Genomic DNA, 20,358 nt, shown 5'->3' on the forward strand with positions numbered 1-20,358 from the left:
TAGGCTTGGTGCGTGGAGCAGGGACAGGCCGGGCTGGGCTGTCGACGCACACCGTAGGCTTGGTGCGTGGAGCAGGGACAGGCCGGACCGTACTGGGAACACACACCACTGGCTTTAAACGGGGATCAGGAACGGGCCGGACCGGACTGGCAATACACCTCAGTACCTCTCGCCGTGCCTCTACGACTTCCTTCCCTCCTCTCGCCAATGGCTCCCGTAACCCGGTGGCCTTCTCTCCTCGTCTCCTATTTCGCCCTGTGGCAGCCTCCTGCTGCCCAGTCGCCCACGCCGTGTGCCCCCCCCCCAGTGGCGGCTCCTGAAAAAATTCTCAGGGGGGGCAATTTTTCTGATGATTTAGGTGACCTACACACATTTTAAAAAAGATATGTCCAGCAACAACATGAAGACAGGGGCAGCATATAAGTCAATACCAGAAGCATTTATTGACTGATCTCAAAAGTGTTGGCTTACCAGGGTTGGTGGAGCCCTCAGTTTCATCTTTGCCTCGCAAAGCTAACTCAAACACTCCGCAAAACTTCACACACTGGATTAGCCGGCTGAGGATGTGGCGGTTCTTGCTAATGTCGTAGTAAATATATTTGTTATAGTGAATATGGAATATGATATGTTGAGTAAAATGTTGTGCTAAGATCTATTTAGGTCAGGAGCTGGTTATAAGTTATGTTCCTATCCAATAACAATGGACAAAAGGGTCCTATCTTGTCAGCCTTGTCAGTTTCAGTTCTCCAGTAAACTTGTGATTATCAACACTAACCTCATCGTTGTGGCGGCGGACAGCTAGCCTGTATCCCTCATCCAGTTGAGTGGGAATGTTCACTCTCCCCAAAGCAGACAATCTCAAACAGATATCCATGTGGGTCTTTGACAGCTCATGTTTCTTAATCTTTCCTGAAAGATGGTGCATGTCCGTTACACACCAGTCGCTGTCCAAGCGGTGCTGTCTGCCGTGCCGCCTTCAGGGTGAAAGAGTAAGCAGGGGGTAGCAGAAGACTGCATTAGCTACATCGCAGCCTGCTAGCCAGGTTTTTGTTCGTACCAATTTTTGGAAAATCCTCGGGTGTAGGACTTCCCCCCTTTAGTAGAAACCTGTTGAATTATTAAATTTGGTCTGGGAGGTCCTAATTGTTTCGTTGCCAATTTATCTTGATTTGTTCGCCGACAAAAAGTAACTTATTTCAAAGAGACAATCGAGTTGCACTGAACGCTATAGCCATCTTGATAGTAGTACGTGAATTGATTGATGAGGCTACCCGCTCTTTTCTTAGTTACGTTCATGGTTACGTTACGTATGACGAAAGCGCGTAAGTGCAAGCCCTCAGAAACCCATAGAGATTGTATTGAAAGCTCTGATATTTGAAAAAAATAGATTTTACATGGGAGTCTATGACAGACTTCTGGGCGATTTTCAACCTGACTGAAATCGCCCCAAAAGGGGGGGGGGGGCCATTTGAAGCACGACTTTAGCCTGATTGGACATTTAGTGGCACTGTGGCAGATCAGACGTCTAGATTACAACACTGATAACTACTGTTGCCGTGATATAATTGATTAGAAAAAAAATCCCTTCCTTTTCCCGTTTGGCAGTGCGTCGCCCATATCGCCCTATTGAACACACCGCCCCTGCCCCCCCCTAAAAAATTATTGGGGGTGCCTCTCGTCCGTCCGACGATGGCACTGCTGACGCCGCTGCTCCTCTCCTGCCTGGGTCTCCCCCTTCATAGCCCTCCGGTACCGGACGGCCTCCTCCTCGGTAATCTGCCCCCAACCGAGGAGGACATCCACCAGCGTCACCTCCTGCGTGTGTTCCTGGACACGCTGCTTGGTCGTTGTATGGTGGGTTTTTCTGTCACGATCGTTGACACATGAGGAGGACCAAGGCGCAGCGTGTGAAACAAACATGACTTTATTTAATTAAAGTATCAAACAAAACACGACTCGTGAAGTCCACGGTTAACAATACCGACACGGAACAAAAACCCACAACACCCAAGGGAAAACATACAGTTTAAATATGGCTCCCAATCAGAGACAACCCACAACAGCTGACACTCGTTGCCTCTGATTGGGAGCCACTCTGGCCAACATAGACATAGAACAACTTAGAATACCCAACATAGAAAATGAACACATAGAATGAACACACCCTGGCTCAACATATAGAGTCCCAGAGCCAGGGTGTGACAAGACTAAATGATCAGCTGTAGATCCTCTCCAGTAGGAGGTGCTGCCCAGCCTATTGATTAAGAAAAAAATATGGATATAATGTTGAATTTATGACGTTGTTTCAAAGGTACAAATTCAACACATTTTATAAAAGGTTTGTCTATGTTGGATATTGGTTACAATGATGACATAATCCTGAGGTTGAAATTTCATCTTGAAAAAAAAAGTTGATGACTTTTTTCAAATCCAATGTATTTTCCATGTAGATTCAACGTCAGAATACATTGACAAATTACGTTGAAACAACTCTGATTCAACCAGTTTGTTCCCAGTGGGCTCCTTTGTACAGTAGCTGTGTGTTTCCCTACTGACCTCCCCAGCAGTTGGTTCAGTCCATATTAAAGGAACTACATCTCAATCTGCAGTTAGTTGATAATCTCCCCCTTCACTGACTTCCTCATTAGCTTGTTCTCTCCCTAGCTTCCTAGCTCTCTCTCTCTTCCCCTCGATTACACAATCTCTCCTTGATGAAGCAGGGCGTAAAATTTTAATGCAAAGGGATCAGCCGCGGATCGAACACACAACACAACAATAATTAATCCTTACAGCAGCACACTGCCCGCAAACCCTCCCCCTCCCTCTCCTCCTCTCTCTCGCCCTCCCTCACTCTCCCTCTTTTCCCAGAATGCACTAGTGTCGGAGCAAGCTAAGCTGCGCTATAAAAAGGAGGAGGAGGGAGAGGGAGGGCCGCCGTGCAGCAGGGACACTGCTCAGACACACACAGGATACAGGGACAGTCACACTGGTGGACAGAGCCGCACCGTTACAGAGAGGTCAGTACAGACAGCCACACAATGGAAGCCGCGCAGAGGAAGAGAGAGCATAAGAAGTGTGGCTTGGGGGCTAATTGTGCTGCAGGAACACAGAGAGAGGCTTGTGAGGGAATAGTTGGCAGGGCTGCTTGACAGGCTGGAGAGAGAGAGAAAGAGAGAGGCACTGTGCAGTGGCGCCTGACGTTAGCTGTAACTGCTTCTCTGATGCAATGCATTTAGAGGCTATGGAAGGCTGACAGCCAAAGGAAGCGTGTGTCATTCTATGTGCCATCCACCATGGCTGTGAATGGCCTAGACCATTGCACAGTATTTATAAATCTCAGTGACTGACAAGAGCATGCCTAGGCTGCATGCACAGAAGGAGATAAAAAGAACAGGCTTGGCTGTATTTTGTGTCATTCATCTTTTATGATCCATAGCAGAAACAAGATTTGATTGAGCTGTCATGAAGTTCATCTGGAATTTCCTACATGCTCGTCCTGTTGCTCCTTCCCACCCACCGGCTGTCATGTTATTTTTGCATTCAGACATAGGCTTACTTTATTTGCAGTATGCCTCTATTTAAAGCATGTTGCATTGACACGGGCTGCTGCATGCCTTTTCATGCTATTGATTCTTCTCAGTTAATGGTGCAGGTCCAAAACAGCGAAGCCCTACAGCCTGGAACTCACACACACACACACACACACACACACACACACACACACACACACACACACACACACACACACACACACACACACACACACACACACACACACACACCACAAAGCTACAGTAGACCTCTCTCTCTCTCTCTCTCTCTCTCTCTCTCTCTCTCTCTCTCCCCCTCTCCCTTTCCCTCTCCCTCTCAAGACTACAGAATATCATAACTCAGACTGGGCTGATGATGTCAAAGAGTTCCACTGCTTTCCCTTAACGGGATATCACCACTATTAAAGGAGCAGTACCACAGGAGTACCACATACAATACAGTACATCACTTGCTTTGCATAACAGCGAGATGGGGAACACTGCAGTTGTAATGACGGATTATGTGCTTATTGCTAAATACTCTACGCTACACTTCCATTGCCTTTACTAGCTGCAAGTGCAATCCAGCCTTCCATGTGCTTTACACATGCTTATACATGGTTTCTGGGAATGGTTGACATGGTATCTGGGAACAACTGCAGGGGGGACTGACAGGGTATTTTTATTGCTGGGGAAAGAGAGAGGTGCATCGGATAGCCACAGGCTTGAGGTAGGGGCGAGTGGGTTCGCAGTTGCTTCTTGGTGCAGGTTTTACGCAAGTGGCTTACATGAGGAAACTGAATGGGTTGATTCTGACACATTCAAGTTGACCTTGGTGCTGAAACGTTACCGTGTCTGTTGAATCATGTTGTATTCATACATTGCTGGAAAGCAGTGCAATATTTTGTGTGTGTGCTTCTTTCGTGCGTTATTGATGTCCTGTATCATGAAGAAAGGAACGTGTTTTTGGATGGGAGCTAACAGACATTGAAACAGGCAACCCTGCCTCAATAATGACAGAGGATAGGCCACAGAGATGGCATTGTCATCGGAACATAAAGTTCTATTTTACACAGCTAACATGTGTAAAAAATGGTTTTACAGTCAACGTAAAGGTCAATGTAAGTGGTCAACATAGTGCAGTGTAACACAATATAGCACACATGTTACGCCTCATGTAAAATCAATCATACTTCATAACGGTAACCCCAGCTGCCTTGGAAGTGCCTGGTCCTCCCCTGATTGGAGGCGGTGAGTGTTTGGCATTCCAAGTAGGCTGGAGACCCTGATGAGGGCACCATAATAGGCCAGGATGGGAGTCCCAAAAGGGCACAGCACTGACTCAGATGCTTGGGTGACATTTACAAAGACCACAGGGTCAACAGCCCCTACATAAAACCTGCCACCCTGGACCTGGACTACTGAGCTTGCAGAAAAAGGAAGATAGAGTAGGGTAACAGGATTGTGAAGACATTCAGTGAAACTCTACCACTTCTTACATTTCTCCTCTGTGAGTGGGGTGGAATAATTTTATCAAGCACACATACACCAGACAGTGTGCAAACAATATGGCCACTATATTGAAACACTTTTCCATGGGTGAAAATTCTACTTGAACCTGTCTGTGGAACAGGGCTGAGCTGCGACTGTTTTCTGGTGCATTATAAATAAATCACAAAGCAAATGAAAGGACATCTATGCTTAGTGCTACTAGTCACCTGCCTACCCATGTATTTGGCAGTGTCACTGCACAATTAATCATAGGATATTTTAAACCAGAAACACCTCCTAGTGTGTGTTGTTGGTAACCTGTAAGTTTATGCACTGAAAACTATTACCATGACACGGGCAGACATGCAACCATTATTCTATTCAGTCCTTAATTATCCTGAATATCCTGTTTTCTCCATGGAGTTCAACTCAGGATACTCAAACCCACAACAGGTAACCAAGTAACCAAATAAACCTTGATTATGTGGGTTTGAGTATTCTGAGTTGAACTCCATGGAGAAAACAGGATATTCATGTTCATTAGGGACTGAATAGAATAATGGTTGCATGTTTGACCGTGTCATGGTAAAAGTTTTCAGTGCATAAACCTACAGGTTATGAAAAAATACGATAGTATACTATGGTATAAATACTGTAGTATTACTATATTTATATACTATAGTATTCACTGTAGTGTTTTGCAAAATTTACTGTAGTATTAAGTGTAGTATTTACTGAAGTCTTTTTGTGACATGACTGTAGTATACTGTAATGTTTACTATAGTGTTTTTGTTTTGTTATCTTTGACATAGAAGTGGCGGCTTTCTCCTTGAGGAAACCTACTGGACAAATACTAAACTAGCAACATTTTCCATAACCTGTAGGTGGGACTGAAGTCTGCTCAGATAGTTCAGCGCTTCTGCTCTTCTCTATAACCTGTAGGCAACACAATATGGTCTGTAATTGGCATGTAGGTTTCTCATTCATGGGTGGAATAAATTGGGATACGGGGGAAGGAAATGGGTGGGGTATATGCAAATGTAATACCGCAGTATTACTATTGTTACAAAACTGTAGTGTTTTTGCAGACACTGTAATGTTTTTGCAGATAATACTTTGTTATTTACTATAGTATTCTACAGTGTACTACACAATTCTATAGTAAGTAAGGTCAGATCCTCATATCCCAAGACACACTGAAGTTTTCACTTATCCCTCAACAACTGATTGAAGAACACCCTCCCTACCACCACCTTTGTTTCAGCCAGTAATGACTGATTCATGGTCAGCTCGTGTCAGACTTTTTCACTTATCCCACAACAACTGATACAGGATCAGCTCTCCATATCTCCTATCTTACCTTAGCTATGAAGAGACCAGGACCAGTTAAAACATGTCTCTCTACCTGTTTAACCAGTTGTTTCAGGCATATTCAAAATAACCACATGGCTTCAAATCAAATCAAATGTTATTTGTTACATGCTTCGTTAACAACAGGTGTAGACTAACAGTGAAATGTTTACCTACCGGACTTTTCCAACAATGCAAAGTTAAAGATAAAGATAGAAAAATATAATAAAATAATGGGTCACAAGATCCAGGCATGCAGCCACTTGAGGTGAGAGATTTGTTTACACATGCCATCCTGACACACCCAGAAATGATTCCCCTCCTCTGGCTCTTAGGAGGGCCTGAAGAGAGAGACAAAACGCACAGCGAACAGGAAGGCTGTCTTCTTATTTCGGAATATTTATTAATATTTACTGCAATCAGAAATATTCAGATTCCATTCCGTCATACAGTATTTGCACAGTGACACTGATGGTGCTATGCTCTGGTCTTGATTTTGTTTGGGGTGTAAAGGAACATCAGATTCAGCCATCATTTCTGGTTGAGGAGTGTAACCAGCTGCTGAGTGATCAGATACTGTAATGTTACTGTCATTTATTCTGTGCCAACTTCTGTGGCAGATGGTAATGCAGCTGTACTTTATACTGGAATCCTGAGTAACGCTTCTGACTTAACAATCCTCTGCCTGAGGGCTCTTGGTCTGGTATGGTTTTGTTAGTCTGTCAGATGTAGAGCTGTCAGTGCTACCCACAGCACTGAGATGTTGATGCATGTGTTGATGCTGCGTTCTAATGATTCCCTTCTGTGGACTGGGTTTATTATACCTAAGTCAAGTTACATTCAAATTACATAATATACAAATGGTAGTGTGTTTCAACTGCAAAATACTTGGTCATTCAGAGATGTATGGAGACCTTATATAGACAGGTGTGTGCCTTTCCAAATAATGTCCAATTAATTGAATTTACCACAGTTGGACTCCAGTCAAGTTGTAGAAACATCTCAAGAATGATCAATGGAAACAGGATGTACCTGAGCTCAATTTCGAGTCTTATTGCAAAGGGTCTGAATACTTATGTAAATAAGGTATTTCTGTTTTTTATTTTTAATACCTTTGCAAACATTTCTTAAAACCTTTTTTCGCTTTGTTATTATGGGGTATTGTGTGTAGATTGATGAGGAAAAACATTTATTTAATCAATTTTGAATAAGGCTGTAACGTAACAAAAATGTGGAAAAAGTCAAGGGGTCTGAATACTTTCCAAATGCACTGTACATTACAAGAAAGTAGCAATTTCAGGCGGAAGTGGCTATTCTCACTTAAACATTTCCTCTTTTGCTTGGACATCAACTGTCTTAATGTCAAAACTGAGAAAGAGTATAGGCTTTACTACAATATAATGAATGTGAATGTATTCAGATTAGATTAGGTCATTCGCATACAGAGATAAGTAAGTATGCGAAGATAAACTACTGACCGATATTTCCATCTTTGGTTCTCTTTGAAATGCTATGGGTGACTATTTTGAATAGGAAATGGGACTGTAACCAAAATATTTGCATGGAGTCAAAAGTGATACTAGCTCTGAATGTACAAGCTAACGTCTGTATTCTCTCTCTTCTAATTCAGTTAAAAGGAATAACCCTTACATAACAGATCACGATGGCAGGTAATTATGAAAAATTATATTATGTTGGTCCCCCTTTTACGTAAGACTGTTTTCATGGGAGAAGTGCTTGTGTGTCCTAAGTGTATGCTTAGGCTATTGTGACCTCTTCTGGTTGTTTTTGATGTTGCAACAGCTGAAAGGAACATACTGTACCTTCACGGTCAACACGACAGTCATGGGAAAATAGTTTATATGAGTTTGTAGCTATACATTCTATTTTTGTTTATTATTCGATGAGGGCACATTCAAAGTGAAATGGATTTCTTAGCTACTTCTTAGCTACTACTTATCAGTGACTGATACATGTATTCCATTGAGAGATAGATTTGCACTGCTTGTGCTTGACTCTGATCCAATCCAGATGTAAAAATCTCAAAGACTACTAGAAGGTACTTTTGGATTCCCTAGTGACTCAAACACTGCATTTCCTCATGTGGAATCATGTAGACTAACTCAGACCATTATGCATAAACATCCCAAATTGCTACCAAATGTGTGTGACTACAGTGAATTTGGATAATTTACCTCAGAATTCTAGCTAGGGGCCATCTTCTATGTGGTCACAAAGCATTGTGGTTGGTTATAGTTGCCAAGGTAACTCCATTGTATATAAGTCCAAGTAGCCAGAGTAGAGCATGGCATGCTAGCTCCAGTGCAGTGCAGTGAGGTTCTGTGTCAAGATGGGTTGCTCAGCCAGCTGCTCTGGACGAATTGTCCGTTCTGAGGATGGTTTGTTACACTGCCAAATGTCTTTTAAATGGAACTTTGTTTACTCTTACTAAGCTGCAGGGTTAATCAGTAGCCTAATCATCTGAAGTTGTTTCTAGAACTACCAAGACTCACGTTGTTCTGTTGTCTCTGTTCCTTCTAGACAAAATCAAGGACGCCAAGATCATCTTTGTTGTGGGTGAGTGAAATACATTTTGCCAATAATTGTGTGAAACCCCACACAAAATCAAAATCAACACCATCTACAGTTGAAGTCAGAAGTTTACATACACTTAGGTTGGAGTCATTAAAACTTGTTTTTCAACCACTCCACACATTTCTTGTTAACAAACTATAGTTTTGGCAAGTCGGTTAGGACATCTACTTTGTGCATGACACAAGTAATTTTTCCAACAATTGTTTACAGACAGATTATTTCACTTATAATTCACTGTATCACAATTCCAGTGGGTCAGAAGTTTACATACACTAAGTTGACTGTGCCTTTTAAACAGCTTGGAAAATTCCAGAAAATTATGTCATGGCTTTGGAAGCTTCTAATAGGCAAATGGACATATTTTGAGTCAATTGGAGGTGTACCTGTGAACGTATTTCAAGTCCTACCTTCAAACTCAGTGCCTCTTTGCTTGACATCATGGGAAAATCTAAAGAAATCAGCCAAGACCTCAGAAAAACAATTGTAGACCTCCACAAGTCTGGTTCATCCTTGGGAGCAATTTCCAAACGCCTGAAGGTACCACGTTCATCTGTACAAACAATAGTACGCAAGTATAAACACCATGGGACCACGCAGCCATCATACCGCTCAGGAAGGAGACGCGTTCTGTCTCCTAGAGATTAACGTATTTTGGTGCGAAAAGTGCAAATCAATCCCAGAACAACAGCAAAGGACATGAAGATGCTGGAAGAAACAGGTACAAAAGTATCTACATCCACAGTAAAACAAGTCCTATATTGACATAACCTGAAAGGCCGCTCAGCAAAGAAGAAGCCACTGCTCCAAAACCGCCATAAAAAAGCCAGACTACGTTTTGCAACTGCACATGGGGACAAAGATCGTACATTTTGGAGAAATGTCCTCTGGTCTGATGAAACAAAAATAGAACTGTTTGGCCATAATGACCATCGTTATGTTTGGAGGAAAAACGGGGTTGCTTGTAAGCCGAGAACACCATCCCAACCGTGAAGCACGGGGGTGGCAGCATCATGCTGTGGGGGTGCTTTGCTGCAGGAGGGACCGGTGTACTTCACAAAATAGATGGCATAATGATGAAGGAAAATTATGTGGATATATTGAAGCAACATCTCAAGACATCAGTCAGGAAGTTAAAGCTTGGTGGCAAATGGGTCTTCCAAATGGACAATGACCCCAAGCATACTTCCAAAGTTGTGGCAAAATGGCTTAAGGACAACAAAGCCAAGGTATTGGAGTGGCCATCACAAAGCCCTGACCTCATTCCTATAGAAAATTTGTGGGCAGAAATGAAAAAACGTGTGCGAGCAAGGAGGCCAGCTAACCTGACTCAGTTACACCAGCTCTGTCAGGAGGAATGGGCCAGAATTCACCCAACTTATTGTGGGAAGCTTGTGGAAGGCTACCCGAAACGTTTGACCCAAGTGAAACAATTTAAAGGCAATGCTACCAAATACTAATTGAGTGTAAGTAAACTTCTGACCCACTGGGAATGTGATGAAAGAAATAAAATCTTAAATAAATCATTCTCTCCACTATTATTCTGACATTTCACATTCTTAAAATAAAGTGGTGATCCTAACTGACCGAAGACAGGGAGTTTTTACTCGGATAAAATGTCAGGAATTGTGAAAAACTGAGTTTAAATGTATTTGGCTAAGGTGTATGTAAACTTCCGACTTCAACTGTAAATGCCTGATATTAGATGTGAAGACAACACTTATTTTGAAAGAATGCCCAAAAGTATACAGTAAATATATACAACAGCCCTGTGTCATACACTTCCAACCACCACTAAGGTTATGGCTAGATAGAATTCACCAACCGACCAACCACCACTAAGGTTATGGCTAGATGGGATTCACCTGTCCTTTTTGTATGTGTCTCCAAGGCGGGCCTGGCTCTGGCAAGGGCACCCAGTGTGAGAAGGTGGTGGCCAAGTATGGCTACACCCACCTGTCCTCCGGGGACCTGCTGCGTGCTGAGGTGGCATCCGGCTCAGAGAGGGGCAAGACCCTCCAGGCCATCATGCAGAAAGGAGAGCTCGTACCCCTGGTGAGTGGCTGCATGGGACAGCTTTTACAGTCATATCCAGAAAGCAGTTACTATGTAACAGCACGTCAATTAAATGTTGTTCTTACAGCAATTATAGTCTAACTACACAGATTTATGGTATAAGGTATAACCATTTGTGCTGAATTCCTTGCAATAAGTACCAATAAATCAGGTAAATACCAATTGTAATAGGGGTGTTATTGTGTTCATAAGTTACTTTGTCATTTTTCAACACAGAAGTAAAACTGTTCAAACATATTTCTATGAGGGTGAGTGTGTTTCATGTCAATAAATAGTACATGTGCTTCCCTCCTATAGGACACAGTCTTGGACATGATCAAGGATGCCATGATCGCTAAGGCTGACGTGTCCAAGGGCTTCCTCATTGATGGCTACCCCCGTGAGGTCAAACAGGGTGAGGAGTTCGAGAAGAAGGTAAGAGGAGACAGGAACATGGATTCACATTTAGAAAATCATTACTGTTCCCAGGCAGAGGCCAGTCTGAGGCCACCCCTCCCACGTGCCTTCTCAAAAATGTGTTATGGGATTTATAGTAAAGACATGTAATTTAACTGTAAAAATGTATTACCTTTTAATGTGCCATGAACACAACTAGTCATGATGTTTTCATCTGATTGTCAAACAAATCACTTAAAAAAAATAGGTTACATTAGTACGTTCATCCAAAATAATTCCAGCATGCGAACAGTGCACTGTGCACCTGCCAACTGTCCTTCAATTCACAAGTGGCTCACCGGAGAAGGCATTCGAGCGAGTGAAACAGTGCCCCTCTGTCTTACTATATGTAGCCCATGTATCTGATGTTGTCTGGCCAAAAAGAGTATGACATGCCATATTATTTTGGGCCAGAGAGCATGAGATACATGAGCTACACATACATGTCCTCTGCATCGACGACGATGGCAGTATTATCAGCAGCCCCTGTCTTTTTACCAAAGAAATGCATATTGTATCTCCCTAAGCTAACATATGGAATTGTTTTAAGATGGTCATACCAAGGATAATTTAGCTATTTGATTTTGAATTTTGAGACCCCTGTAGGTATAACTTTTTTTCATTACAAAATGATTTGATGAAATATCGAATTTGGCTTTACTGCTATTAGCCGATAAAAAACGCATTTAGTAACAAATTCATAAATGGAAAAACAGCCAAAAATCAATCAAAAGGAAGTATGTTTTGAAGTGTCTGTCCTATATCTGAGAGAAATAAGCTAAAAAAAGAAGAAGAATTTATAATAGAATTACCCGTATACATTTGACGTGGAAATGCCGTATAAAATTCACTCCCATAACATTTTCAGCCCATTACCGGGTTACCTTCAAATGAGTCTTGTGAAACTTCAGAGAGCAAAACAGAGAACAGATGTTAGAGATGTTTTCATGAGAAGATCAATTTTCGGGATGTCTCCTCGTCTGACAAACACCACAGATGTTGAAGGCAAACATTGGCGGATGCGGTGGATGAGATGCAGCCCATACAAAACAGATATCTCTAGCTTAAACAGACGGATTGTGATGGGGATTTTTTAAATTATTTATTTATTATGCTTCAAGCATTTAAATGTATTTTTTTATACCCATCTCATGAGGCCCCTTGATGACGTGAGGCCTGAGGCAATTGCCTCGTCTGCCTAATGGTGTCTGCCAGTGACTGTTTCATCGCTGGGCAATTCGGTTGCAGCACCATGAAAACACTTACATGGGTGATTCTACAGAAGTGGTGTACATTTCTGTCCCACCCCAAAATAACTATTTTAAAGAACAGTTATATACATCATGATATGTTTTAATTCAATCCAAGTCCATAACAAATATGTTTTAATTAATATAGTACAAAGTCATTGTTTATACACCTACAGTGGGGAAAAAAAGTATTAAGTCAGCCACCAATTGTGCAAGTTCTCCCACTTAAAAAGATGAGAGAGGCCTGTAATTTTCATCATAGGTACATGTCAACTATGACAGACAAATTGAGAATTTTTTTCTCCAGAAAATCACATTGTAGGATTTTTTATGAATTTATTTGCAAATTATGGTGGAAAATAAGTATTTGGTCACCTACAAACAAGCAAGATTTCTGGCTCTAACAGACCTGTAACTTCTTTCTTTAAGAGGCTCCTCTGTCCTCCACTCGTTACCTGTATTAATGGCACCTGTTTGAACTTGTTATCAGTATAAAAGACACCTGTCCACAACCTCAAACAGTCACACTCCAAACTCCACTATGGCCAAGACCAAAGAGCTGTCAAAGGACACCTGAATCAAAATTGTAGACCTGCACCAGGCTGGGAAGACTGAATCTGCAATAGGTAAGCAGCTTGGTTTGAATAAATCAACTGTGGGAGCAATTATTAGGAAATGGAAGACATACAAGACCACTGATAATCTCCCTCGATCTGGGGCTCCACGCAAAATCTCACCCCGTGGGGTCAAAATGATCACAAGAACGGTGAGCAAAAATCCCAGATCCACACGGGGGGACCTAGTGAATTACCTGCAGAGAGCTGGGACCAAAGTAACAAAGCCTACCATCAGTAACACACTACGCCACCAGGGACTCAAATCCTGCAGTGCCAGACGTGTCCCCCTGCTTAAGCCAGTACATGTCCAGGCCCGTCTGAAGTTTGCTAGAGTGCATTTGGATGATCCAGAAGAGGATTGGGAGAATGTCATATGGTCAGATGAAACCAAAATAGAACTTTTTGGTAAAAACTCAACTCGTCGTGTTTGGAGGACAAAGAATGCTGAGTTGCATCCAAAGAACACCATACCTACTGTGAAGCATGGGGGTGGAAACATCATGCTTTGGGGCTGTTTTTCTGCAAAGGGACCAGGACGACTGATCCGTGTAAAGGAAAGAATGAATGGGGCCATGTATCGTGAGATTTTGAGTGAAAATCTCCATCCATCAGCAAGGGCATTGAAACGTGGCTGGGTCTTTCAGCATGACAATGATCCCAAACATACCGCCCGGGCAACGAAGGAGTGGCTTCGTAAGAAGCATTTCAAGGTCCTGGAGTGGCCTAGCCAGTCTCCAGATCTCAACCCCATAGAACATCTTTGGAGGGAGTTGAAAGTCTGTGTTGCCCAGCGACAGCCCCAAAACATCACTGCTCTAGAGGAGATCTGCATGGAGGAATGGGCCAAAATAACAGCAACAGTGTGTGAAAACCTTGTGAAGACTTACAGAAAACGTTTGACCTGTGTCATTGCCAACAAAGGGTATATAACAAAGTATTGAGAAACTTTTGTTATTGACCAAATACGTATTTTCCACCATAATTTGCAAATAAATTCATTAAAAATCCTACAATGTGATTTTCTGAATCTTTTTCTCTCATTTTGTCTGTCATAGTTGACGTGTACCTATGATGAAAATTACAGGCCTCTCTCATCTTTTTAAGTGGGAGAACTTGCACAATTGGTGGCTGACTAAATACTTTTTTCCCCCACTGTATTTCTATTGAGAGGTGGCTGTCCCAAACCCTGATTCCTAAACTTCATGTTTGAATATAAAGCAATTCATGATTTTTGTATATTTTTGTACACTTATTTAAATAGAACATCTTGAGTTGTTCTATTACTACATTGAAAGATACTGATCTAATTATTAGTTTTGTTTATTTTTAAATATCTTTCTCTGAAAAATGCTGTCCCCACTTTTGATGTCACTACATCCATTAAGACCTAAACCTGGAGTTGTACATAAAGGGTGTGACCATTGAAAAAGTTAAACTGCTAGGTATAACATTGGATGGTCAGTTATCATGGTCAAGTCATATTGACAAAGTTGTTGTGAAGATGGGGAAGGGTATGTCTGTCATAAAAAGCTGTTCTGCGTTTTTGACACAAACATCAACTGTACTATTTGTTAAGGCTCTGGTCTTGTCCCATCTTGATTACTGTCCGGTAATATGGTCAAGTGCAGCAAAGAAAGACCTAGCAAAGCTGCAGCTGGCTCAAAACAGAGCAGCACGCCTTGACCTTAATTGCACATACAGAACTAACATCAACAATATGTATGCCAGTCTTTCCTGGTTGAGGGTTGACGAGAGATTAACTTCTTCTCTTGTAGTTTTTATGAGAAATATTACTGTGACGAAAATTCCAGATTGTCTGCAGAATCAAATAACATTCAGCTCAGACACCCATACATACCCCACAAGACATGCCAACGGGGGTCTCTTCACAGTCCCCAAGTCCAAAACGAATTCACGGCAACGCACAGTTTTATATAGAGCCATGATCGCATGGAACTCCCTTCCCTAAAAAACTGATTAAAAGACATCTCATGGAACGGCGGGGACTGTAAGGGGACACACACAGAAACACACCCACACACAGACACACTCTAACACATACATACTTTTTTAGTTGTATTGTTTGTGTAATTTTTTGTTGCATTGTTTGTATTTTGTTGTATTTTATATTTGTGTGACTCTCCTTGTCTGTCAGTGTATGTGTTTTGTAACTTGTCATGTTTTGTGCTTTTTTTGTGGACCCCAGGAAGAGTAGCTGCTGCTTCTGCAAAAGCTAATGGGGATCCAAATAAACAAACTACCGAATCACACACTTTAAAAGACTGTAGAATGAATGTGCCTTAAGCCATACCCCTACAAATATCACCAGGTGATGGGATTGCACCCCTCTCCACTATGGCCACATGGTGAGTAGTCTGTCTGCAAACATTTTGGAGAAAAAATGAGTGAGCAAGTTGGTAAATCTTAATGTATTTTTAAGAAGTGTTACTACCGAACATCCAATACATCAAGAAATATGTAAACTTATGGTTTTGGGACTAAAATATATGTTTTCTGGGATGTCCACATGAAAGATAGCCAGCCATATGTAAACAAAGCCGATTTTTTAAAAGTCCAAAATGAGTCACAATTGTCCAAACCGAAACGGTCACAACCAAAACAATAGAGATAAATAGAGGTCTCATCTTTGTATCTGTGCCATTATGGAGTCTGTGACTGCACCGGCAGGGCCATTGAGACTATCTCCAATCTAAAGTTGCATGTGCCATGCTCTACCAACTGAGCTACAGAGGACCACCATGTGGGTAGTGGACAAGTGCACACTTCAGGAAAAAGTGTAGAATATTGAAATGTATAGCCAGCAGGGGGGGGGGGGGGGGGGGGGGGGGGGCTCCAATCCAATCCAATCCTATTTGGCCAAAACATAGACGTCTATAATGTGCTATACTGTACTGAACTGTACTCTACTGTGCTCTATTATACTGTACTGTAACCTACTCTACTATACTGTACCCTACTGTACTGTACTCTACTCAAGTTTACTCTACTTGAGTTTCTAACAATTGAAGAAAGGGCCTTGGACTCTTGATCTAGTGGTCTTGGTCTTGAGACCACTCAAGACCACATACATTAATTAGATCTTTAACTTGTCATGGTCTCAACTCACTGGGTCTGGGTCTTGGGACCAATGTCATAGTATAAATCTTGGTCTTGGCTCCTGGATATTACCTTAGTCTTTGATTTACAAACCATAGGCAACCCAATTTGAAAAAATACAATGCTCTCTGATCATTGGCTGATCACTCTCAAACCATAGGAATCCCCACCCAGTTGACTACTTTTAAATGGTGGAAGCCCTCAAGGGTAATGTCTATACCAAAACAAGTTACTTCCATCTAGAGTCCTCTACCTCTATGACTAATACTTGACACAGAAACGCCTGGTATTTTACCAAAATAAAGACATTTTACAGAGAACAATAGAGATGATATTTCTCTAAATAAAATGTAAAGGTTTTGAAAATCAGGCTAAATATCATGTTTTTACTATTTTGTTAATTTAGTATGCAAATACAATTTCGAAAATGAATCTGTAATTGAAGGTTAATCAAAAATTATCACTACTATGCATGGTTCTCCCTTTATAGAAACTTTTTCCACTATGTTTCAGTAGTGACAAATTTAGTGAGGTGGTAAGGAATTCAGGTAAATATTTCAGATATGCAATACAAACAAAGTGTGTGAATAGTATATATGTCTACCTGACATGTGTGCTGGAAGTTTGGGAGAAACAGGATACAAATGTGATTTTTTTCCCAACCCCCAATTTACACCAGTTCTGTAGAACAACCCATATATGCACTTATGAGGTGTCCTGTCCTTTCAAAAATCACCAATAGCTCAATATCCCTCAATTTCCCATAGTGTTTCTCTCAATAAATATTTTTCTTTGGCCCATCACCTCCCACTTAAGAGGACTATATAATTTCAAAAACCTTCTAACAGTTGTCCTCACCATTATGTTTGTCTTCTCACAGATAGGAGCCCCCTGCCTGCTGCTGTACATTGATGCCAAGGGTGAGACCATGGTCAAGAGGCTGATGAAGCGTGGTGAGACCAGTGGCCGAGCTGACGACAATGAGGAGACCATTAAGAAGCGCCTGGACCTGTACTACAAAGCCACCGAGCCAGTCATCGCCTTCTACTCCAGCCGCGGCATCGTCAGGAAGGTGAGACTGGAACTACAAGCTATAGGCTATTGTAATGAGATAAAAGATAGAGGAAGTTTGTCATGTATGAGAGTATGTCATAGCACAGTGGAATAAAAACATTTCAGTTTTATTTTTATTTTTAAATGGCACGTAAAAAATGACACATTGTGACAATACACTCAAGTGTCTCATCTCACATCTCTCTGAAAGCTATAACACTCTCTCACTCAGAAAATTCTCTTCACTTTACAACGGTGACGCCACCCTCATTGCAATCTCATTTCATGCCTCTCTTTCTCTCATTCTCCTCAGATTGACTCCGAACTGCCTGTGGATGAAGTCTTCGGACACGTTGCCAAAGCTATCGATGGCCTGAAGTAAAAAGCAAACATGCCTGGATATAAACGTTGTTTTTGATTCGTTTTTTCTAAATGTCTATCTTATGCCGAAAAAAACAACAATCTGCTGAGCCACCTTGGTTATAATGAAAGGCCATTAAAGAACAGTGATGCCTTAATTCAACACTGTACTCCTCCTCCAGCAATAATCTCTTGTTACAGTTCACCAACCACAACAGACACCCATATACAGCCACATTTACAAGAATGTCATAACTTCCTGAGAGTCTACTGTTCACTTCCTGTTTGTCTGCCATGTCTTGTCCACACTTCCTGTACAGAATGTCTACGTGTGTATGTGTGTGTGTATGTCTGTATGTGTGTGTGTGTCTGTGTGTGGTTTTCTAAAAACCATACATGTTCCTCTGTCTCATTAAAACATCACCTTCAAACCCTGACCAAACAACTGCATATGAATTTAATATCTGACAGAAGAGACCTTCTCAATGGGATAAATAATAGGTTGATGCAATCTCACAGAATAGCACACACACACACAATGCACACACCCTTACGGTTGGTGCTGATCTCAGCTCTATGTAATTACAAGAGGGAGCTGTCAACACTTCGCCTGACCTTACATGTACAATGCCTTCCTGGGGTGGGCTCGGCTGCACTCTCTATGCTCATGTGCCGCCATATAGGCACTGGAGTATATGGGAAAGCATGGAGACTAGACTCCTTTATGCCTGGTGCTAAATGCCATGCAGTGACAGACATGGCAGCAGCAGCAGGCCATATCCATCATTCAGACATTCAGGATATAGTATAGTTCTCCCACAGCAGGAATAAAGTACAATAGTAACCAACAGTTGTAAAAGAAAATAGAGTATGTTCATAGTTATTCCACTGTCTAACACCTCATGATATGTCTCATTTCATCACATAACAGATCTGCTGTATCTTGAGGGAATCATATTTGAGTCAGAAAAGGATATTCATATGATAGGTAAGATATACAAAACCTTGCAGAGAGCACATCCAACTGACAATATTTAGAAAAATATATAAACTATTGGAACCAAGACTTAAAAAGAACTGATATCGGCACGAGATGGAGGGAATGTTGGAACTTAACTAACACATTTACAGTGAATAAAATTGTACGCTTAATCCAGTATAAACTAATGTACGGAATATATTATACAAGAGACAAAATTCACAAATTCTACAGCACAACGGCAGAGGCATGTCTTAAGTGTAAAACTAACAATGATTCAATAATCCATGCATTCTGGGAACGATATAAAGTCCAAAAGTTATGGGCGGAGTTAGAAAGTTAGCTGTCAGAAGTATTACACTCTAAAAAGAAAAGGTTCCTGGAAGATCTTTTAGGGGTTCTTCAAATTGAAACTGTGGGGGAACCTCTATAAGTTATTTGAATAACCCTTTAAAAGGGATCTTCAAAGATCCCCCCTTTAATGGTTCCTCGAATAACCTTCTGGGGTTCATTCTTTACCCCCCCATTATTATTATTATTATTATTATTATTAATCAGCATAACAATAACAAGAATAACACAATATTTTAGTTGTCAATGTTTATTATGATTTTAGTGGCAAAGCAGAATTCAAAAATCTAAATATAAGGTAAACTCCTAGCAGAGCTCCAAGTTCAATCAGTATATCCTCTGGTGTGTTAATGTGTTGAAATCCTTCGTACCCATAGCCAGAATGATTTTGCAGTGCATGGTGATCGAACAGGTTTCCAGTTATATTCATCTGTGGTGTACACTCTAAAAAGAAAAGGTTCTTGGAGTATCCTTTAGGGGTTCTTCAAATTGAAACTGTGGGGGGACCCCTATAAGTTATTTGAAGAACCCTTTAAAAGGGTTTTTCAAAGAACCCCTTTTAATGGATCCTGGAAGAACCTTTTGAAGAACCTTTTGGGGTTCATTTTTGAACTACCTCCCCCCCTATTAATAATAATAACAATAATAATAATAATATACATAACAATAACAACAATAACACAATATTTTAGTTCTCACTGTTTATTATGATTTTAGTGGCAAAGCAGAATAAAAAAATAAAAATATGAGGTAAACTCCCAGCAGAGCCCCAAGTCCAATGTGTATATCCTCTGGCGTGTTGATGTTAATGTGTTGATATTCTCCGTATCCATAGCCAGAATGATTTTGCAGTGCCTGGTGATCGAACAGGTTTCCTGTTATATTCATCAGAGGTGTAGGGAGGGTGAAGTCTGTGAATCCCCAAAATAGTAATTACACAGATGATTAACAAAACATGCACATGACAGAATTCATTCCTTGGTTTTTGTGGAGAATGTGAATGAAAAAAATTGTTTTGATAATGGTTTTCATAAACATACCTTGTCCATAATGTAGAGGCCTATGGGATATTCATTGAAGAGGTAAGGGAGGAGGACGGTAAATGTGATCAGCATAACATACCAATACCAATTGACATACCTTTGTATGCCTCCTCG

General features: G+C 41.3%; 1 protein-coding gene across 3 annotated transcripts; it reads left to right on the plus strand.

The window, feature by feature from the left end:
• Positions 1–2,695: 2,695 nt before the first annotated feature.
• LOC311127745 (adenylate kinase isoenzyme 1-like) lies at positions 2,696–19,026 on the plus strand. 3 transcript variants are annotated; one of them, XM_084159613.1, is made up of 7 exons: positions 2,696–3,017; positions 8,002–8,041; positions 8,913–8,948; positions 10,855–11,018; positions 11,337–11,453; positions 17,339–17,530; positions 17,825–19,026. In XM_084159613.1, the coding sequence occupies exons 2-7, from the start codon at positions 8,035–8,037 to the stop codon at positions 17,891–17,893; spliced, it is 585 nt and encodes a 194-aa protein (XP_084015739.1). In that variant the 5' UTR covers positions 2,696–3,017; positions 8,002–8,034; the 3' UTR covers positions 17,894–19,026. The 3 variants fall into 3 exon arrangements, with proteins under 3 accessions (XP_084015739.1, XP_084015740.1, XP_084015741.1); XM_084159614.1 differs by lacking the exon at positions 2,696–3,017 and adding an exon at positions 6,720–7,457; XM_084159615.1 differs by lacking the exon at positions 2,696–3,017 and adding an exon at positions 7,670–7,822.
• The last annotated feature ends 1,332 nt before the right edge of the window (positions 19,027–20,358 follow it).

The sequence above is a fragment of the Coregonus lavaretus genome (genome assembly GCF_964263955.1).
Source record: "Coregonus lavaretus genome assembly, chromosome: 4".
NCBI classification, from domain to species: domain Eukaryota; kingdom Metazoa; phylum Chordata; class Actinopteri; order Salmoniformes; family Salmonidae; genus Coregonus; species Coregonus lavaretus.

Bases quoted from the DNA above. Each gene is read 5' to 3' on its own strand.
- LOC311127745 (XM_084159613.1), top strand. The intron at 11,019-11,336 runs GTGAGTGGCTGC...TCCCTCCTATAG, and splicing joins AAGGAGAGCTCGTACCCCTG to GACACAGTCTTGGACATGAT. The intron at 11,454-17,338 runs GTAAGAGGAGAC...GTCTTCTCACAG, and splicing joins GTGAGGAGTTCGAGAAGAAG to ATAGGAGCCCCCTGCCTGCT.